General features: G+C 39.7%; 1 protein-coding gene across 1 annotated transcript; it reads right to left on the reverse strand.

Moving 5' to 3' along the window:
* Positions 1-455: 455 nt before the first annotated feature.
* smpx (small muscle protein X-linked) lies at positions 456-16204 on the reverse strand. The gene is made up of 4 exons (XM_034707043.1): positions 15803-16204; positions 9326-9412; positions 7913-8074; positions 456-1124 (listed from the first exon to the last, which is right to left on the reverse strand). The coding sequence occupies exons 1-3, from the start codon at positions 15887-15889 to the stop codon at positions 7916-7918; spliced, it is 333 nt and encodes a 110-aa protein (XP_034562934.1). The 5' UTR covers positions 15890-16204; the 3' UTR covers positions 456-1124; positions 7913-7915.
* Positions 16205-17646: the final 1442 nt, after the last annotated feature.

The following is a 17646-nucleotide window of genomic DNA, read 5'->3' on the forward strand; positions in this document are numbered from 1 at the left end:
ATTTGTATTCTTATTTAGAATTTTTTAAGGTTAGTTTTTAGGTTTATTATAATAATAATAATAATAATAATAATAATAAATTGTATTTAAAAGTGCCTTTCCTAACACTCAAGGCTACTTTACAGAGAGATTAAAACACAATAGAATAAAATAACATGATTAAAATAAATGAAAACAACAAGCAAAGTAACACCAAGTTACTGGGTGGGAGTGAGTTCCAGAGTTGGGGAGCTCTTGTCCTTACTGTCTTGTTGTTAAGTACCAGTATTCCATTCACCACGTCAAATTTTCCTTGTGTGTGCGAGCTCACTTGGCAATAAAGATTTCTTGATTCTTGATTCTTCTCTGCAAAGGCAGAAATAATACGTGCATTATTCAGTGCTAATATTCACAAGTTATGACGACAGAGGCAGTATAATAATATTCAAACGATATAGTAAAAAAACAGGCTGGACTTCATTTTTACAACCTTTCTCATTTATTGCAATATTTTACTCCAGATATCAGCTTCTGGGTTCATTCATAGCAAAACAACAAAACAAAATAATCCCCCAACAAAAGCTGTAAAACTGAATTTAACCCCGTCTACATTTAAAAGTTAGCTGTCTGATAGCGAGCGTCCATACATCCATATTTGGAGTTTTGATGTCGGTGGTATCTTGTGTTATCTTCCGTTGTCATGCTGATACCTGAAATTGATGTTGATTATGAACAAACTTCTCTCTAAATCAACTATTTCAAAATAAAAAAAATACCCCAAAAACAAAGAAAAGGCTGAAGACGATGACGTCTCTGCAAAACAAATCACTCACTTCTAAAAGTCACAGTAAACTGGAGACAAACCAGAGTATCTCTCTTCAGCTAGAAAGTATTACACTTTTTTTTGTACAAATTCTGACACTATCTAACTTGTGAAAAAAACAACTTGATAAATATAAATATTTCAGTGTTTAATGGAGAAGTGATTGCAGAAGAGCTTCTTGGTGGTTGACTGTTGGCTTCGCAGGAATCTGTTGCTCTTTTCCAAACATGTCGGGATTAGACTGATCAGTAGTCTTCGATGGCAGTGGGGAAGTCTGTGTCTCTGAAGATTATCTGCCTCTTCTCCGCCTGGCTTGGGGATCCTGGATGGGAGAATACAGATAAAGACACAATGAGGGATTTTTCATTTACTGTTATCAGCGGCCGTAGAGCAGCTGACCTCCTGAGAGACAGCAGGGCGGCCAGGACGACACAGAGAAGGCCGGGTCACTGAATTCAATGAGGAGAAATATGAGCTATCTCTCTGCACTTATCTCTCTCTTGACCTTTTTCCATTCCTGTTTCTCTCCATGTCTCGATCTCTCTCACTGTGAGGCACGTTTTATTTTCATCTCAGAGGGTTTTAATCTGACTCTTCAGCTGAGCCACCCCTATAAAGTGAATGTGAAGACTTTCTCAAGTCTCTGTTCTGTTAAATAAATGAACAAAATACTCTGTCATATAAACATCTCATTCAATCTACAAGTTTTCAAGCTGTAGAACATTTGTAACTGACAAAACTGCAAGCTAGCTGGTGGACCTGGCTGACACGTGTTTTCCTAATGTATCTGATAGTGATGTGTCATGTCATTTATAGTGAATCAGAAGAGCAGGCTCACATCGAGAGAGAGCCGGCTCCCAGTTTTTTCCTTTCGCTGCTTAGCTCTCTCGGTGCTCATCCCCAGCTCTGCTCACAGCAGAACTTTGTTTTGATTTGTCAGCATGGCGGCCATGCGGCCAATCATATGTGAGGATATAGGATACAGGTGATGGAGGGGAGGCTGTGTATCGTGGCTTCATCTATTCCTTCAGAGAGAGTCTTCTCAAAGACCGGGCAAATACTCACTGAGAGGAGAAATCGGATCAGCCAACTTAAGTTTGGTTCTGGTTCTGGTTCTGTTTGCTTGAGTTTGGTCCTGGTTCTGTTTGCTTGAGTTGGTTCTGGTTCTGGTTCGGTTGGCTGGAGTTCGGTTCTGTTTGCTTGAGTTTGGTTCTGGTTCTGTTTGCTGGAGTTTGGTTCTGGTTCGGTTCTGGTTCGGTTCTGGTTCGGTTCTGGTTCGGTTCCGGTTCGGTTCTGGTTCGGTTTGCTTGAGTTGGTTCTGGTTCTGTTTGCTTGAGTTGGTTCTGGTTCGGTTCTGGTTCGGTTCTGGTTCGGTTCCGGTTCGGTTCTGGTTCTGTTTGCTTGAGTTGGTTCTGGTTCTGTTTGCTTGAGTTTGGTTCTGGTTCGGTTTGGTTCTGGTTCGGTTCTGGTTCTGTTTGCTTGAGTTTGGTTCTGGTTCTGTTTGCTTGAGTTTGGTTCTGGTTCGGTTCTGGTTCTGTTTGCTTGACTTGGTTCTGGTTCTGTTTGCTTGAGTTTGGTTCTGGTTCGGTTCAGGTTCTGTTTGCTTGAGTTCGGTTCTGGTTCGGTTCTGTTTCGGTTTGCTTGAGTTGGTTCTGGTTCTGTTTGTTTTAGTTGGTTCTGGTTCTGTTTGCTTGAGTTTGGCTCTGGTTCGGTTCTGGTTCGGTTCTGGTTCAGCTCTGGTTCTGTTTGCTTGAGTTCGGTTCTGGTTCTGTTTGCTTAAGTTTGGTTCTGGTTCTGTTTGCTTGAGTTTGGTCCTGGTTCTGGTTTTGGTTCCGTTTGCTTGAGTTTCGTTCTGGTTCTGTTTGCTTGAGTTTAGTTCTGGTTCTAATCTTAACCCTAAGCCTAACCCATAACCCTAATCCTAACCCAAGCCCTTACCCCAACCCTAACCCTAATCCTAACCCCAGCCCTAACCCTAACCCTAACCCTAGCCCTAACCCTAACCCTAACCCTAGCCCTAACCCTAACCCTAGCACTAACCCTAACCCTAACCCTAGCCCTAACCCTAACCCTAACCCTAGCCCTAACCCTAACCCTAACCCTAGCCCTAACCCTAGCCCTAAACCTAACCCTAACCCTAACCCTAGCCCGAACCCTAACCCTAACCCTAACCCTAACCCTAGCCCTAGCCCTAACCCTAACCCTAACCCTAGCCCTAACCCTAACCCTAACCCTAACCCTAGCCCTAACCCTAACCCTAACCCTAACCCTAACCCTAACCCTAGCCCTAACCCTAACCCTAACCCTAAACCTGACCCTAGCCCTAACCCTAACCCTAACCCTAGCCCTAACCCTAACCCTAACCCTAACCCTAGCTCTAACCCTAACCCTAACCCTAACCCTAGCCCTAGCCCTAACCCTAACCCTAACCCTAGCACTAACCCTAGCCCTAACCCTAACCCTAGCCCTAACCCTAACCCTAAACCTGACCCTAGCCCTAGCCTTAACCCTAACCCTAATCTTAACCGTAACCCTAACCCTAATCCTAGCCCTAACCCTAACCCTAGCCCTAACCCTAACCCTAACCCTAACCCTAGCCCTAACCTTAACCCTAACCCTAATCTTAACCGTAACCCTAACCCTAATCCTAGCCCTAACCCTAACCCTAACCCTAGCCCTAACCCTAACCCTAACCCTAACCCTAGTCCTAACCCTAACCCTAGTCTAACCCTAACCCTAACCTTAACCCTAACCCTAACCCTATTCTAAACATAGCCCTAACCCTGATCCTAACCCTAACCCTAACCCTAACCCTAGTCCAAACCCTAACCCTAACTCTAGTGATGTGTCATGATCAAAAGCTGCGGCTCTGAGATCCAATACTTTAAAGTGAATCAGAAGAGTCGCCGGCTTCCATTTTTTTCCTTTCGCTACTTAGCTCTCAAAGTGCAGTCCCAGCTCTGCTCACAGCAGAACTTTGTTTTGATTGGTCAGCATGGCGGCCTTGCAGCCAATCACATGTGAGGATATAGGATACAGGTGATGGAGGGAATGCTGTGTATCGTGTCTACATCTGTTCCTTCTGAGAGAGTCTTCTTGAAGATCGGGCAAATACTCACTGAGAGGAGAAATCAGATCAGCCCCTCCAAGCTGAGGAATCTGATTTTTCTCAATGCCAACCTGAAGACATTAATAATGTTTGCTCCAGTTTGGTTCTGGTTCTGTTTGCTTGAGTTGGTTGTGGTTCTGTTTGCTTGAGTTTGGTTCTGGTTCTGTTTGCTTGAGTTGGTTGTGGTTCTGTTTGCTTGAGTTTGGATCTGGTTCTGTTTGCTTGAGTTTGTTTCTGGTTCTGGTTCTGTTTGCTTGAGTCTGGTTCTGGTTCTGTTTGCTTGAGTTGGTTCTGGTTCGGTACTGGTTCGGTTCTGGTTCTGTTTGCTTGAGTTGGTTCTGGTTCTGTTTGCTTGAGTTCGGTTCTGGTTTGGTACTGGTTCGGTTCTGGTTCTGTTTGCTTGAGTTTGGTTCTGGTTGTGGTTTTAGTTTCATTTGCTTGAGTTTGGTTCTGGTTCTGTTTGCTTGTGTTTGGTTCTGGTTCCGTTTGCTTGAGTTTGGTTCTGGTTCTGTTTGCTTGAGTTTGGTTCTGGTTCTGTTAGTTTGAGTTTGGTTCTGGTTCTGTTAGTTTGAGTTTGGTTCTGGTTCTGTTTGCTTGAGTTTGGTTCTGGTTCTGTTTGCTTGAGTTTGGTTCTGGTTCTGTTTGCTTAAGTTTGGTTCCTGTTCTGTTTGTAAAGTTAAGGTAAAATATCCAGCTACAAAAGATCCTAAATTAAGAGCCGTTCGGAAGTTGAAAGAGCCGGCTCTTCTTCGGGAGCTGAGTCAAAAGAGCCGGCTCTCTAAAAAGAGCAGAACTTCCCATCACTAGTATCCGATGCATCATCCACTCGAGGGCCGTTGTAAAGTGTAAAAAACAAACAACATAACTCAAAATGTTGATAACCAGCTCACACCTACTTTGGATTCTACAGTAACTATTGTTTTGGCCAAAAATGATAATAACACTGACTGTATATAAAAAGTGGATGCAGCGTCTTCATCCCAACACCTTTGAATTTTTTGACTGTTAAGAAGACCTTATCTTCCACCATCAGTGTCGTCATCACTGATTCTCTGGTGACAGAATTGAAGCAAATCCCTGCAGCCAGGTTGTGGTTGGTATAGCAGCATGTTAATACTCTCAAATGTTTTGTATTATTACAAAACAAAGGTGCAAAGTTTTGGTCTCCACATACTGTTAGCCATTTTGTTTACATGATGTGGTTGGACTTTGCAAAGAAGAATGCAAAAACAGATTTATATTTTACTTTTCACTGCAGCTTTTTCAGCTTTCTTTGGATTGCACTCATTTATTTTTCTCTCCAGCTGTGAGAAGCTGCTTTAATTACTTCATGCATGTTGTTGTGGGAAGAATAGGATCAACCACATTGAGTCAGGCAGATGTTTACTGCCTCTGACTTTTTTTTATTTGTTGTATTTTTGTCTGTTTCTCAGAGTAAACATGCACCTTGACTCCGCTCAGAAATAGCACATAGAGTTATTTCTCCTCGCCTTTGAGAAACATGTTTATTTCTGAAACTTGCTGCTGCTGCCTCTCTCTCTCTAATTTATCTCCTACACAGCACACCCACGTGGTTTGGGCAGGGCGCAGTGTTTGGATGTATTGTGGTTTCTGTGTCCCACTGAGAAAGTCGCAGCACAGACTGCCCCCAGTGCTCTCACACACTTTCACAAACACACACACACACACACACACACACACATACACTTGTTCAGTATAAATATAGAGCCTGACTCAACCTCTCCAGCCCACACACAGAGGCAACAACACACACGCCGCTTGACCCACACACAGACTGCACAGCCCACACTGACCCCCTGTGGAGAGCTCCAACCACTGCAAGTAATTACTGCGGAGTTCTCTGCCAGCCAGGACCTCAGGCTGTTTCTAGACATAATGATAAATCTGTCATATTTAATAACAGAGTGAAGATACAAAGATACTTTATTGTCATTGCATGTCAAATATAATGTACAATAAAATTTAAATGCTGTGTAGTTATTGTTCATAATTGTTGCTAAAAGCTTCACATCACTCTCATAAAATGTCAAAGAGCTGTTTGGATCCATATTTTGAAGCTGAAATCAAAATATTTCTGCTTCACACATTGACCCGTTATATTATGAAGACAGAATAAGTTGGACTCTTCTGAATAGAATTAAAAATAAAAAGTAATTACTGATGTGTTAATGTCATTTTTGGACCTCAGCCTTTGGGCACGGGTTGTGTTATAATAACAGATAAAAAGAATGATGGTAACATTATCAATTTTCACTGCCTGATAGGAAAAATAAACATTAAAAGAAGTAAAAGTTGTTTTCATCTGTTGGTTTTAATCTCTAATTAAGATGATACATGTTATAAAAGGGATACTGTCTGACAAAGTGACCATTATAAAGAATGAAAGGACGATATGAAGACCAGAGGGTTCATATAAGTCATACCCAGACTGTCAACTGTTACAGACTGGTTTTAGCTATCTACTTAGCAGCCAGTGCATCAATCCCTCAGCACCTCCTTCAAGCACCACTGCAGGGTCTTGCTCATCACTAACAAAGCCCTCCATAACCTCGCCCCCTCATACCTGAAAACACCACTCCCCATCTCACCACCTCAGATCCTCCAATGCTGATCTCCTGTCCCCCATCACAGAGACCAAGACTTGGGATGGGCAATGATTTTCAAATATTCGTTCACATTTTTACTGGTGTCTGGTTGTAATACAGTGTTCCCGCCAGACGGTGGCTATCGAGCGTCTCAAAGTTGTTTGCTAAGCGCATTAAGTAACAGAAGTAGAAGAATGCTAACTGCATTAAATTGCAAAAGAAGAAGAAAACATTCCTGACTGTTGCTGTGATTTCCTCAGTTTCTGAATCTCACACTGCTACACACGTATTTCCAGAGACTGAATGTGGCTGTAAAATGTAAACATACACGCCACGCCCAGTCACAGAAACACCAACATAAAGATAGAGACAGATGCTGAAAGTGCCTGCCACTAGCAGCACCTCACCCTACTGCTGGTTAACGCGACTGCCACACAAACGGGCTGCCTTGAAACGCCCATCCCTAACCAAGACCCACACCTTGGGGGACAGAGCCTTTACCATTGCTGCCCCAACTCTCTGGAACTGACTCCTCCATAACATCCAGAACTCTGACTCACTTCACTCATTTAAAACTTTCTCTAAAGACAACGTTATGTATTAATGTTGTAAACATGTAACCTGAGAGTTGCTCTATAAGTAATAAAAAGGTGTTAAAGAAAATAATGACCCATTCTTTGCCCTGAGTGGATCTACTTTTAATCAGTTACTTTGTTTTGGAAGAGTTCCTGATCTTATTCTTTTACTAGAGCATCATGAAAACAATGCTCTCACCTCTCAGTGATGAGTACTTCTGAGCTCCTTCAGTGTAAACAACATGACGGTCTGTTTTAGTGGATTTAAATAGTTTCTTGTTGTTTTCAGATTCAGTGACGGGATTTGCATCTTTCACACCGCCTGGAGACTCAGCTTGTTAACTCATCTTTGTGTTTCCTCACTCTAGTTTGGTTCTGTTTTGCATTTTTCTCTTTGGAACCTTTCACACAACGTATTTCCAAGTTACTGAGAAGGATCGGTGGAAAAGTCAGATGATGATTAAAAACAGATAAACAAATGAGCTGTTATCACATGTAGAGTGGAGTAATACAACACAGCAGAAGACATCAATTAAGCTCACATGTTGAGCATTATGGCTGTTTTAAACTTTACAAAGTGCTTTTACAAACAGAACAAGGCCATTAAGTTTTTATTCTGCAATTTTCAGATATTTTTCTCATGTGAGACCTGCTGTGAACACAGGGATGTTACAGCTTAGTGCTGAAAAGCAGCAGCAGTATTGTCCTTCCTTAGCACACAGCTCCTGTTGAATAATGAGGTTTTAAAGCGGGGAGAGGAAGAGAAATAGCCGTGTGGCCTGTGGCATGTTCAGGCGTGTGCATGACCGTGACCACCTACATGTTATTCCTTGGTGACCCATCGTAGTTCACTCTTGACGTTCTGCAGCTCTGATAGGTTGACAGCCGGCCCTGGTAGTTTCACCGCTCCCGGTAACGTCTTCTTCTCCTCCGACGGCTGTGCTTCAGGGCTGGGCTGGTCTGGTGACTGAGCCTGAGACACCTGAGTGAAATTTGAAATAGAAATTATGTCAGCTCAACATTAGCATTTTTACACTACCAAAGCACAGAGGGAAAAAACATGATGATAAAATGTGCTTGCAATTAATCGCACATGTTGTATCTGTTGTAATTGTAACTTTAAGGCATATATTCCACGTTTTAAAGCCTCTTAGCAACATGGGAGTGGACAATTTTGCCTTCTTTATGCAAATGGGCATTTTTTTTTTTACTTTGCACAATATGGTCAAGTGCAATAATAACATGAACTGTGCAAAAAATAAGCCTGGGAAAAATTCACTCTCAAGTGTGAACTCTGCTGCTCTGTGATTGATTTGTATGTTGTGTGTGTATGACAGTGTTTTTTTTATCCTGTATTCATTACTTTTATACCATGATTGTTTTTGTCTCTTTTAAATGGCACCTAATGAGGACTGCACCTTTCAATTTCATTGTACTTGTTGCAATGACATAAAGGCATTCTATTCTATTCTAAATGTATAATTATCATTATTGCAACACTCGAACATTTTTTAATAATAATCTTTATTTATATAGCACTTTTCAAAACAGGGTAACAAAGTGCTTTACAAAGAAGAAAGGTGCTAAAAGACAACAAAAGAGAAATGTGAGGAAGACAATTAAGAGAAAATAAAACAATGTTGTAAGAATAAAAAACTACAACAAATAAAATATTAAAACTTTAAAAAATCAGAAATGTAGAATTTAAGAAATAGAGAAAATGTTAAATCAAATCATAAAAATGTTAAATCCTCCCAGTGATACTGCCTGAAAAACAGAATAAAAACCTCTTGACAAATGATGTCAAACACCACTCACCACTATCATCTATCTCTCTCTCTCTCTCTCTCTCTCTCTCTCCCTCTCGCTATCGGCAAGTCTGATCTGATGTCTAACATGAGTCTGGTCCTGCTGGAGGTTTCTGCCTGTTAAAGGAAGTTTGTCCTTGCCACTGTAACTTACTAAATGCTGCAAAGTGCTCTGCTCATGGTGGATTAAGATGAGATCAGACTGAGTCCTGTCTGTAAGATGGGACTGGATCTTATCCTGTCTTGATGTTGGGTTTTTGTTAATAATAGAACATAGAGTACGGTCTACACCTGCTCTGTTTGTAAAGCGTATTCAGATAACATTTGTTGGGATTTGGTGCTATATAAATAAAGATTGATTGATTGAAACACAGTCCAGAAAAAATGAACCTGTGTGTAAGAGCTTTGGGTGTGTGTCGTCTTACCTCTTCTGTGTCTACTGTCTCCTCTCTCCTCTTCACAGGATGTCCCGCCCCTGGACGCAGAGCTCCCATCGGGATGTTCAAATTAGCCTGACAGACAACAAGGACAGCCAATAAGATACTCTCAACTCTTAAACAAATTTGAGTTTCCTGTATCCGCATGTGTGTGTGCGAGTGTGTGTATGTGTGTGTGCTGTTTCCTCAAAACCCCTTGTTTTGATTATGCCCACTACTTCCTGATTATCATCCTGTCCCTGAAAGAGCAATGTGACTTTATGAAAATTGTGACACACACACTCACGTACGCGCACACACACACACACACACACACACACACACACACACACACACACACACACACACACACACACACACACACAGGGCTCAGAGATCTGCCTGCTAACTCAATGTTCTTCTGCTGCCTGCCCTGACGTCCTGTCCCTTGGATTTGATGTGTCGTACTGTTCTTGTAATGTATTGTATATATGCTCATATTGTACAGCTGTACAGAGAGGGAGCGTGCTGCGTGTCACAGAGGATGCTGGTATTATTTTTTCCAGAGATAAAGGATTTTAAGATTGCGGGGAACGTTCTGGAAGGATTCACCTCATTTGCAGCATGTATGCTAAGATTAGTATCACTGTAGTGTTGCTTTGGCTGGGGTTGTTTACTGTGTTTAGCTTAGCCTGCTGTTTACCAACAATCATTTACCAAAGGTTACTTCACTCTTAAAGTCAAACTCAATCATATTTTTACTTTTGGAAAGGTCAGCTTGTTGGGTGGCTGTCTTGCCAAGAGTTGGATGAGAATGTCACTCTTGCATGTGTCCGCAAAGCAAATCTAAAATCAGGATACCATTAGCTTAGCCTAGCATAAAGGCATATGTGCTAAGATGGTAACCCTAGATTTGCAAAACACCCGCTCATATGCTGTTGCTCTTTCTTTACCACCACTTGCTGTTCAAGTCATGTGGACCGAAAGGTAAATGCTAATGTAGCTAGCAGGGTTACAGACTCCATATGGCAAAAATCGATGGCCCCAATAATAACTACACAGCTGCACAAAAACTGTATGTTGTGGGCTTGCTGAAACAAACAATCTTGTATGTACTGATGCAATTTATAATGTATTCACAGTAGTTTCAGTCCCTAAAGCTAACTGCTGAACATTAGAATCACTGCTAACAAACTGGTTTGACTTGAAGCATTAAAAAGAAAAGATCGTGAATTAGCTAAAACACTGAGGTAACACTGTGTGTGATCTTACAGGAGTCCTGAACCCTGAGCTCTTAAAGCGGCTGTTGGTAGTCGTGATATAAACATCAGTTCGGAGAGAGATTTCGAATGTCAACACTACCCCTACCCTCTCGGCTCCCGTAACCCTGCCCACAAAAGATTGTTGTGCACGTTCTATGAGGAAGTAGTGGCTTCCCAGCCAATCAGGGTGGCGTAGTGGGGCCTCCACTCAACCAATCAGGATAGAGGGTCAGGGAGTAGCTCTGATTGGTCCGTGATAACGGGAACGAGGGGAATAATAACATTGCCTGATACAAAGGCATTGGAAAACACAGAGATTTCACCATAATCTCAAATTACTTCACTTACAGATGAGAACCGATGGGTATTATGACCTTTTCTCCAAACCCAGCAGAAAAAAAGTAACGTTTTTTACACCATTCATACCAACAGCAGCTTTAAGCAAAAGTTTCCTATTATACCCATGTATATGTACTGGGATAATCGCTTCAGGAGCTTAGCCACATTCTTGAAACACAAAACACAAAGACAAAGTATACAATGATAAAATGCCACAAGAATGTGCTGAGAGTTTTGTTAATCTATTGTTACCATTTAGCATTGATCCATGAGCATTCTCATTTTCATTTAACGTTCCCATTAAATCTTGCTAATTTGAAGGAAAAGAGCTGGCTAGCTTTTGGGGGCTCTTGTCTTAATGCTAAGCCAAGCTAACTGCTTTAGTTGAACAAATAGACATGACAGTTTTAACTTTTGCATTTTACTCTCTGTTAAAAAAAAAAGACGTGGTACAACCACATACATTGAAATAATCCTGCGTGATATGATTCCATCTAAGTCTGCAGATAGTTCTCAAGAGCCGTACCAACGTGATCTCATGTTTAGCTCTTTTAAGTTTGGGGTTGAAAGGAAATAATTTAAATAAATGAATATTGAGTTGCGAGTGTTTGTAAATCCAGGAAATCATTGTTAACTGTACGGTTTACATAATGCACCAGATGAACTCTTTTATCAGGGCTTCAATAAACCTCAATGACCCTGATTAACTTGAGTCCATGTTAACAATCCCTAAGGCCTCAGTGTTGTGCTTTCGTTTAAAACCTTCCTCCAGTTTAAAGCTGAAGCAGAAGGGTTGAAAGTAAAATTCATATCTTAACTTTGGAAAAAAGAGATGCAGACTTTATAGATAACATAATTCAGCCCAGTGCAAGAGTCTGACATGTATTGAAATTCTCTGAAGCCTGAATGGAGCAGTAAGAAATCATTAAAGTTTCGGTTATTTATGTGACTTACGCTCTCTTAAATCTACCCCAAGCAGCCTGTGCAGTCAAACATCTGCAGCGAGGGCCTAAATATTTACTCATACATCATCTTTATTCTTTGTACTATAGTGCAACACTATGATTTATCTCTGCTTCCCTTCTTCAGGGTGAATATGAAGCCAGAGAAAAGTAAGAGGATATATTTTTAGGAAGTAAATATTGGACTCACTGGGCACAGAATCACAAAGTGCACAAGCTGTTCGGAGGAACTGAACGGATGTTTTATGTTTACTTTTTGGAGTTAAAAGAAGATGATGCCGAGGAAGGAGGATGAGATGGAAGTTTACGGCTGTTTTGAAGGCATGGGTTTGACAAAATAATGATGTATTTTGAAGGTAGCTAACCTGTTAAAGCTCGCCCCCGGAGTAACTTACTCAAAGAGCATGAGGGGGACTTCTGAAACACGACAGAAGACCAGCAGGGCTGTTTGGAAAAATGTCTCAATCAGTGACCAGATTCAAGATTTGCCTCTTGTGTTGTGAAGCAGTCATCCTGCTGTTTCGCTCTTGAGCATGACACTAAAACAAGCTGACATTCTCATTCAGTGATCAGAGGATTGCCCCATCTCTTTCAATATAAAGTTCAGACAGACTTTGTGAGAACTTTTTGTTTTTAAGTCGTATTTTTGGGGAACATTTGTTGCCTGAAAGCCATTTTGGCTGCTACCCAACACTGTTTGGTGATTGTTTTGTATTTTATAATTGTTTGGTATCAGAGAGAGTTTGTCCAGTGTTAGGGACGATCAATAAGAGCCATCTGCCTCTCAGGCTGGAGGATACATAGATATAACCGCTGCATAGTCTGCTTGTTTTGAAGGACTATGCATGTGTTGAGGGAAGTTGAATCCCTTCGACCACAGAGATCATTTAAAGGACTACTTGTCACTTTGAAAAGAATAACAAGGAGTTTAATTATTTGTTTTACTTAAAAGATATCCTATATATTTGGTCAAAATCACTTCTGCAGCCGAAGCATCTCAGTCATGTGTTATGTTAACAGCAAATCAGACAATAGCAAGAACTACGGTTGTAAATATGATTATTTATAAAGTTATATCATTTGCTTTTGAAAGGCTTAAGTTAAGCACTCTTGAAGTGGACTTTTAAGAGTTACTGTACATTCAATTTGAAAATGCTTTCTGTGAAAAAATCATACATTTACAAACACTCGTGTTTTGCTTTTAAAATGTTGAAATTTAAAAACTAGCCTGCAGATATTAAAGCTTTGAAGTTTTTCTTTTTCTTTTTGATAAAAATGTGTCAGATTAATCACATAAAGCTGTGCTGCTGTTCTTTGTTTGTGTTGAACTTATAAAAATATGACGTGTTGCTGAGGTGAGGACTTACATGAAGAACCTCATATTTGTACTGTACTGGTGTTGAAAAATGTCCCGATGCCTATCCCCATGGTTAGACATGACTATGAGCACAAAGAAGAAGAGCGACGATGGAAGAAACCCTCGCTGACATGCACGCAAAAAAAGCCATTACAACAGAAACACATTGATACAGAAACCAGTGGTCGAACAGCAGGTTGTGAAAGAGTCACGAGACGTGTCTTTGATTTCAATCCACGGACACAAATTTTCCATTTTTCGTCACAGAGTAGTTTTGATTTTTCCAAATTGGAAGTATTGTGTGTTTCAGACAGCCAATAAATATATATTTAGATTGAAAGAATGGATTGATTCTCCTTTCAGTGTCTAGAAGACTGTAGTTATAAAGCGATCAATCATACTATAGTTTTATTTTGTTGCAATGATTGTAATACATGGACCCGTGACGTTTTCTTATATTAGTTTTCGGCCAATTTGAATCTAATAAAAATTGAATCATGACAGAGTGACATCAAAAAATGTTCTATCTTCGTGCAAAAACTTTATAATATAACATTAGTTTGAGGTTAAACTTGTATTTTACACCAAAGCTAGCTGCAAAACCTTCACAGCTTCTCTGTATTACACACATTGAGTATGGTTAAGTTACAGCACAATACATACGAACATATAGTTTTAGTGACCGATCATAGTCTGGGTTATTATATACAGTGGTCATCCCTATGTTCCCACATTTCTAGGACATTTTCAAAATGAAGTCTTGTGTTCAGACTACAGTTCCCTTCAATTTAAGCCCTATCCTCCCGCAAGATTTTTTGGAGGCACTTTTAATCTAATTGTCTTTATTTAAACTCAAAAATCATTGAGAGCAAAGCCCTAATTTGCAATGACATCGAGCATATAAAAGAAACAGTAAAATGTATGACAAGCAAATAAAAGATAAAACCTTGAAATAATGAAGATCAATTAAAAAAAGTAATGTTAACACAAAGTCAGTTGAAACAGGTGCAATCAGAGTTTCAAAAGATTAAAACTAATGATTTAAAATATCTAAAAGAAACAAGTGCATTCATTTTTAAAGTGCTTTGAAGTGAGTTCCAATGCAGATGGTGCAAAAAAGCCAACAGCAGATTTTCCCAGCTCTGAATTAACTCTGGGAACCTGGAGAGTGAGCCGTTTAGTTGACCTTGTGTGTTTTGCTCCCAGAGGACCGAACTTGCATTGAAGATAAATATGACAGTAGCATTCCAACAAGCGCTTTATAAATAAACAGGTGTGAGTGTAAATCACGCCTTTCAGTCAGAGAAGACCATCCCACCTTAATGTACAGGATGCAATGATGAGTATTATAACTATCACCAGTAATAAATCTCAGTACAGAGTGAATTTGTAGTAAATGAATGATTTAGTGAGTCATTTAATTTGAATCAGCAGCAGCAGAAATCGTCACAATCACAATCATTACAAGAAAATAAAATAGGCTGATTGAAAAGGGTTTCGGCTGAAACAGAGCTTATAGATGCCGAAATGTTGGAACATAGCGCTGTGGGAACTAGTAGAATTACCTTAACAGCTTTGTTTTGTTTAACCCTCCTGTTATGTTTTGGGTCAAATTGACCCTTTTTACAGTCTATTTAATATATGCCTTCCAAACCAGCTAAATACAGCATCAAAATATGGGCAGCATGTGACAGAATAGGAGTTGTTAATTTATCAACATAATTTTAATAAGAATAAAAAAATTCAAAATGTAAAATAAAATAAAGAAAAATCTGTCATGTAAAACTATTATATTTATATTTCGGTCTTTCCAATGTACATTAAAAAAGTTTTAACGTTAATTTTAATGATAAACAAGTGAGTTATCCTCATTGAACCATGATCTGTGAGAATTAAAGAACACCATTGGACCAAATCTTGATTTAAATGGTCAGTAATTGAGTTAAAAATTAGATTTAAAAAAATGTGTGTTGTGATTTTGTGTTTGTTTTTTTGACACTTTTGAATAATTGAATATGCCCCGGGTCAAATGAACCAGGAACATTATTGCTGTGTCCAGAGAAACAAACACAACAGGAGGGTTGAAATATAAAAGTTAATCACTACATAAAGCTTAGTTAAAAAAAACAAAAAGGGAAAATTCGTGTCCGAATTTATTCATCCTGTAGAGTTTGGTTACGTGACAATTTCATGCAATGCCTCTGACTCTGGGTTGGATACAACAACACCTCATTCTTCGCCTTGCTACAACTCTGCACTACCAAAGCCTGGTACTGTATATGCACAGTCTAAACTCTGTATTTGCCTTTACCAATAATACTTTAATGTGTAAACAGACATGCCATCTGAAGATGATTATTTTACAGGTGATGAGTTATTGGTGCAAATTCATGCAAAGCTTTTATCTCATTTTTATCCTTGCTATAGCTCATATTGAAGCTGTCTGGGTAGAAATAAACTTACAGCAGCCACAAACTCACATTAAAGTTTAAAGCTGTAGAAATAAATGAAAGTTCAATGAAGGACACACATCCACGCCAATGTGCACACAGATGAAATGTATTACCTGTAGGGCCCTAACGTTGGCGAAGGTTTGGACATTATCCCCCCCCTGGTAGTCCACTGACCTGGAGGAAACAGAGACCACAGGCATCAGCTGTGTGTATGAGTGTGTGTGGATGTGGGTAGTGGGGGCACTACTTGGACTCTGTTTCGGTGGTTTTCACGGCCTGGGGATAGCGTTTCAGTTGCTTAGCGACTCTTTCAGAGTGAAGCAGGTACAGGAACTGTTCTCTGAATCATTCATGAGAGGGAGACAGAGAGACAGCAGGAAATGTCAAATAAAAGTCCAACACTGCCTCGATTTCAGCAAGTGTGTGTAAGAGATAAATTCTGAATAATGTATAGTGTAGTCAGGCAGGATAAGGAGGGAATGAGGATGTAAATGCATTTCACTTTCCCTCACTGAGTAGGAGCAGCAGTGGCTTTAAAGTGGTTCAGTAAACCCCCCTTCTCTGGGGTGAGAGCATATCACTTTAAATTGACAAGGTAGACTTACAACTACTGGTAGCATGAAGAGTATGTGTAAAAATGTGTATCATGTGATAGTTGCAGTAAAGTTAGTTTTGAGTTTTATTTTTATATAAAGTTATTTATAGATGACTCTTATTGTGCAGTAACTCCAAAGTTAACATTTTCTGAAAGCGTGGCATGTCCAAAATGAACGTTCATGATGTGTTGCAAAGTAACTTCATGCATTATAACTTTAGCTGTATGCATTTTCCTTCATGATTTCAAATTAAGTGTGAGGAAAATGTTGATAAACTGACAGGCTCAGTTCTTTTCTCCACTTCTGCATGTCCTGCATTTTGTTACCTGCTCATTAGCTTGCTAAGTTGTTAGCCCTGACGTCACAGAAGGTTGTTTGACATGTATTTTTATATATTTATTATTTTCAGTTACACTGCAAGGAGCATGAAGAACAGCATTTTTGTCTTTTATGTAAGCGGGTACTTCAGGGAAATAAAAAAATCAACCGAGTCTTGACTGTCAGACTTCTTGACACCTAGCTAACTACCTAGCAATTTATTCATTCATTCATAAGAATTTGATTTGCTCACTTCAGTGTTTGACAGCACATCTTCACAAAATAGAGTATACACTGTCCATAACAAACAGGAGCTGGAAGAAGAAAACTTAAAGTACCTGCCCCTCCCCTTAATCAAAACAAATCTACCACTAAACCAGACGGCTTGCATTGTAATCACCTTCCTTTTCACCAAACATCAAATGTAACAATGAGCACTGAAACAATCAAATACAGATTTACTCGATGAGTTTGTAGTTCCCCATTACTTTACCTTTTAACATTCTTTTAAACTGTAAAATATTAGAGCAGCATTTTATATCATCATCCAGAGAATTCCAAAGTTTAACTCCACAAACTGAAACACACATTTGCTTTAATGTAATGTGCGCGTATGGACTTTTGAAATTGAATTTCCGTCTATGAGCCTCCTCATGAGATGTAAACACAAACAACTTCTGTACGTTTTCAGGTAATGATCTGTTTCTGGCTTTAAACATAAATAATAATGTTTTAAAGTTAACTAGATCTTTAAACTTCGACAAATAGGAACTGAAAAACAAACTGTTATATTCTCTAACATTCACCTTATTTACAAGTCTAATTGCTCTTTTCTGTAACACATACACAGGTTTAATATTAGTCATATAAGTGTTGCCCCATATCTCCAAGCAATAGCTAAAATATGGAAGAACAAGTGAACAGTACAAAATACGAAGAGAAGCAGAATCCAAACTGTCCTTATTTATGTTAATTTGTTGTTCGTGAAGCGGTTTTCTTACAACCCGACCAGCTGAGCGGCAAGTATTTCATCAAGATTTGAA

This window comes from Notolabrus celidotus, chromosome 17, assembly GCF_009762535.1.
Source record: "Notolabrus celidotus isolate fNotCel1 chromosome 17, fNotCel1.pri, whole genome shotgun sequence".
Classification (NCBI taxonomy): Eukaryota; Metazoa; Chordata; class Actinopteri; order Labriformes; family Labridae; genus Notolabrus; species Notolabrus celidotus.

Coding starts and splice junctions, on each gene's coding strand:
- smpx (XM_034707043.1), bottom strand. CDS start 15,889: ATGCCTGTGGTCTCTGTTTCCTCCAGGTCAGTGGACTACCAGGGGGGG. Junction 9,413..15,802: donor CCAACGTTAGGGCCCTACAG/GTAATACATTTC, acceptor GTTGTCTGTCAG/GCTAATTTGAACATCCCGAT. Junction 8,075..9,325: donor AGACAGTAGACACAGAAGAG/GTAAGACGACAC, acceptor AATTTCACTCAG/GTGTCTCAGGCTCAGTCACC.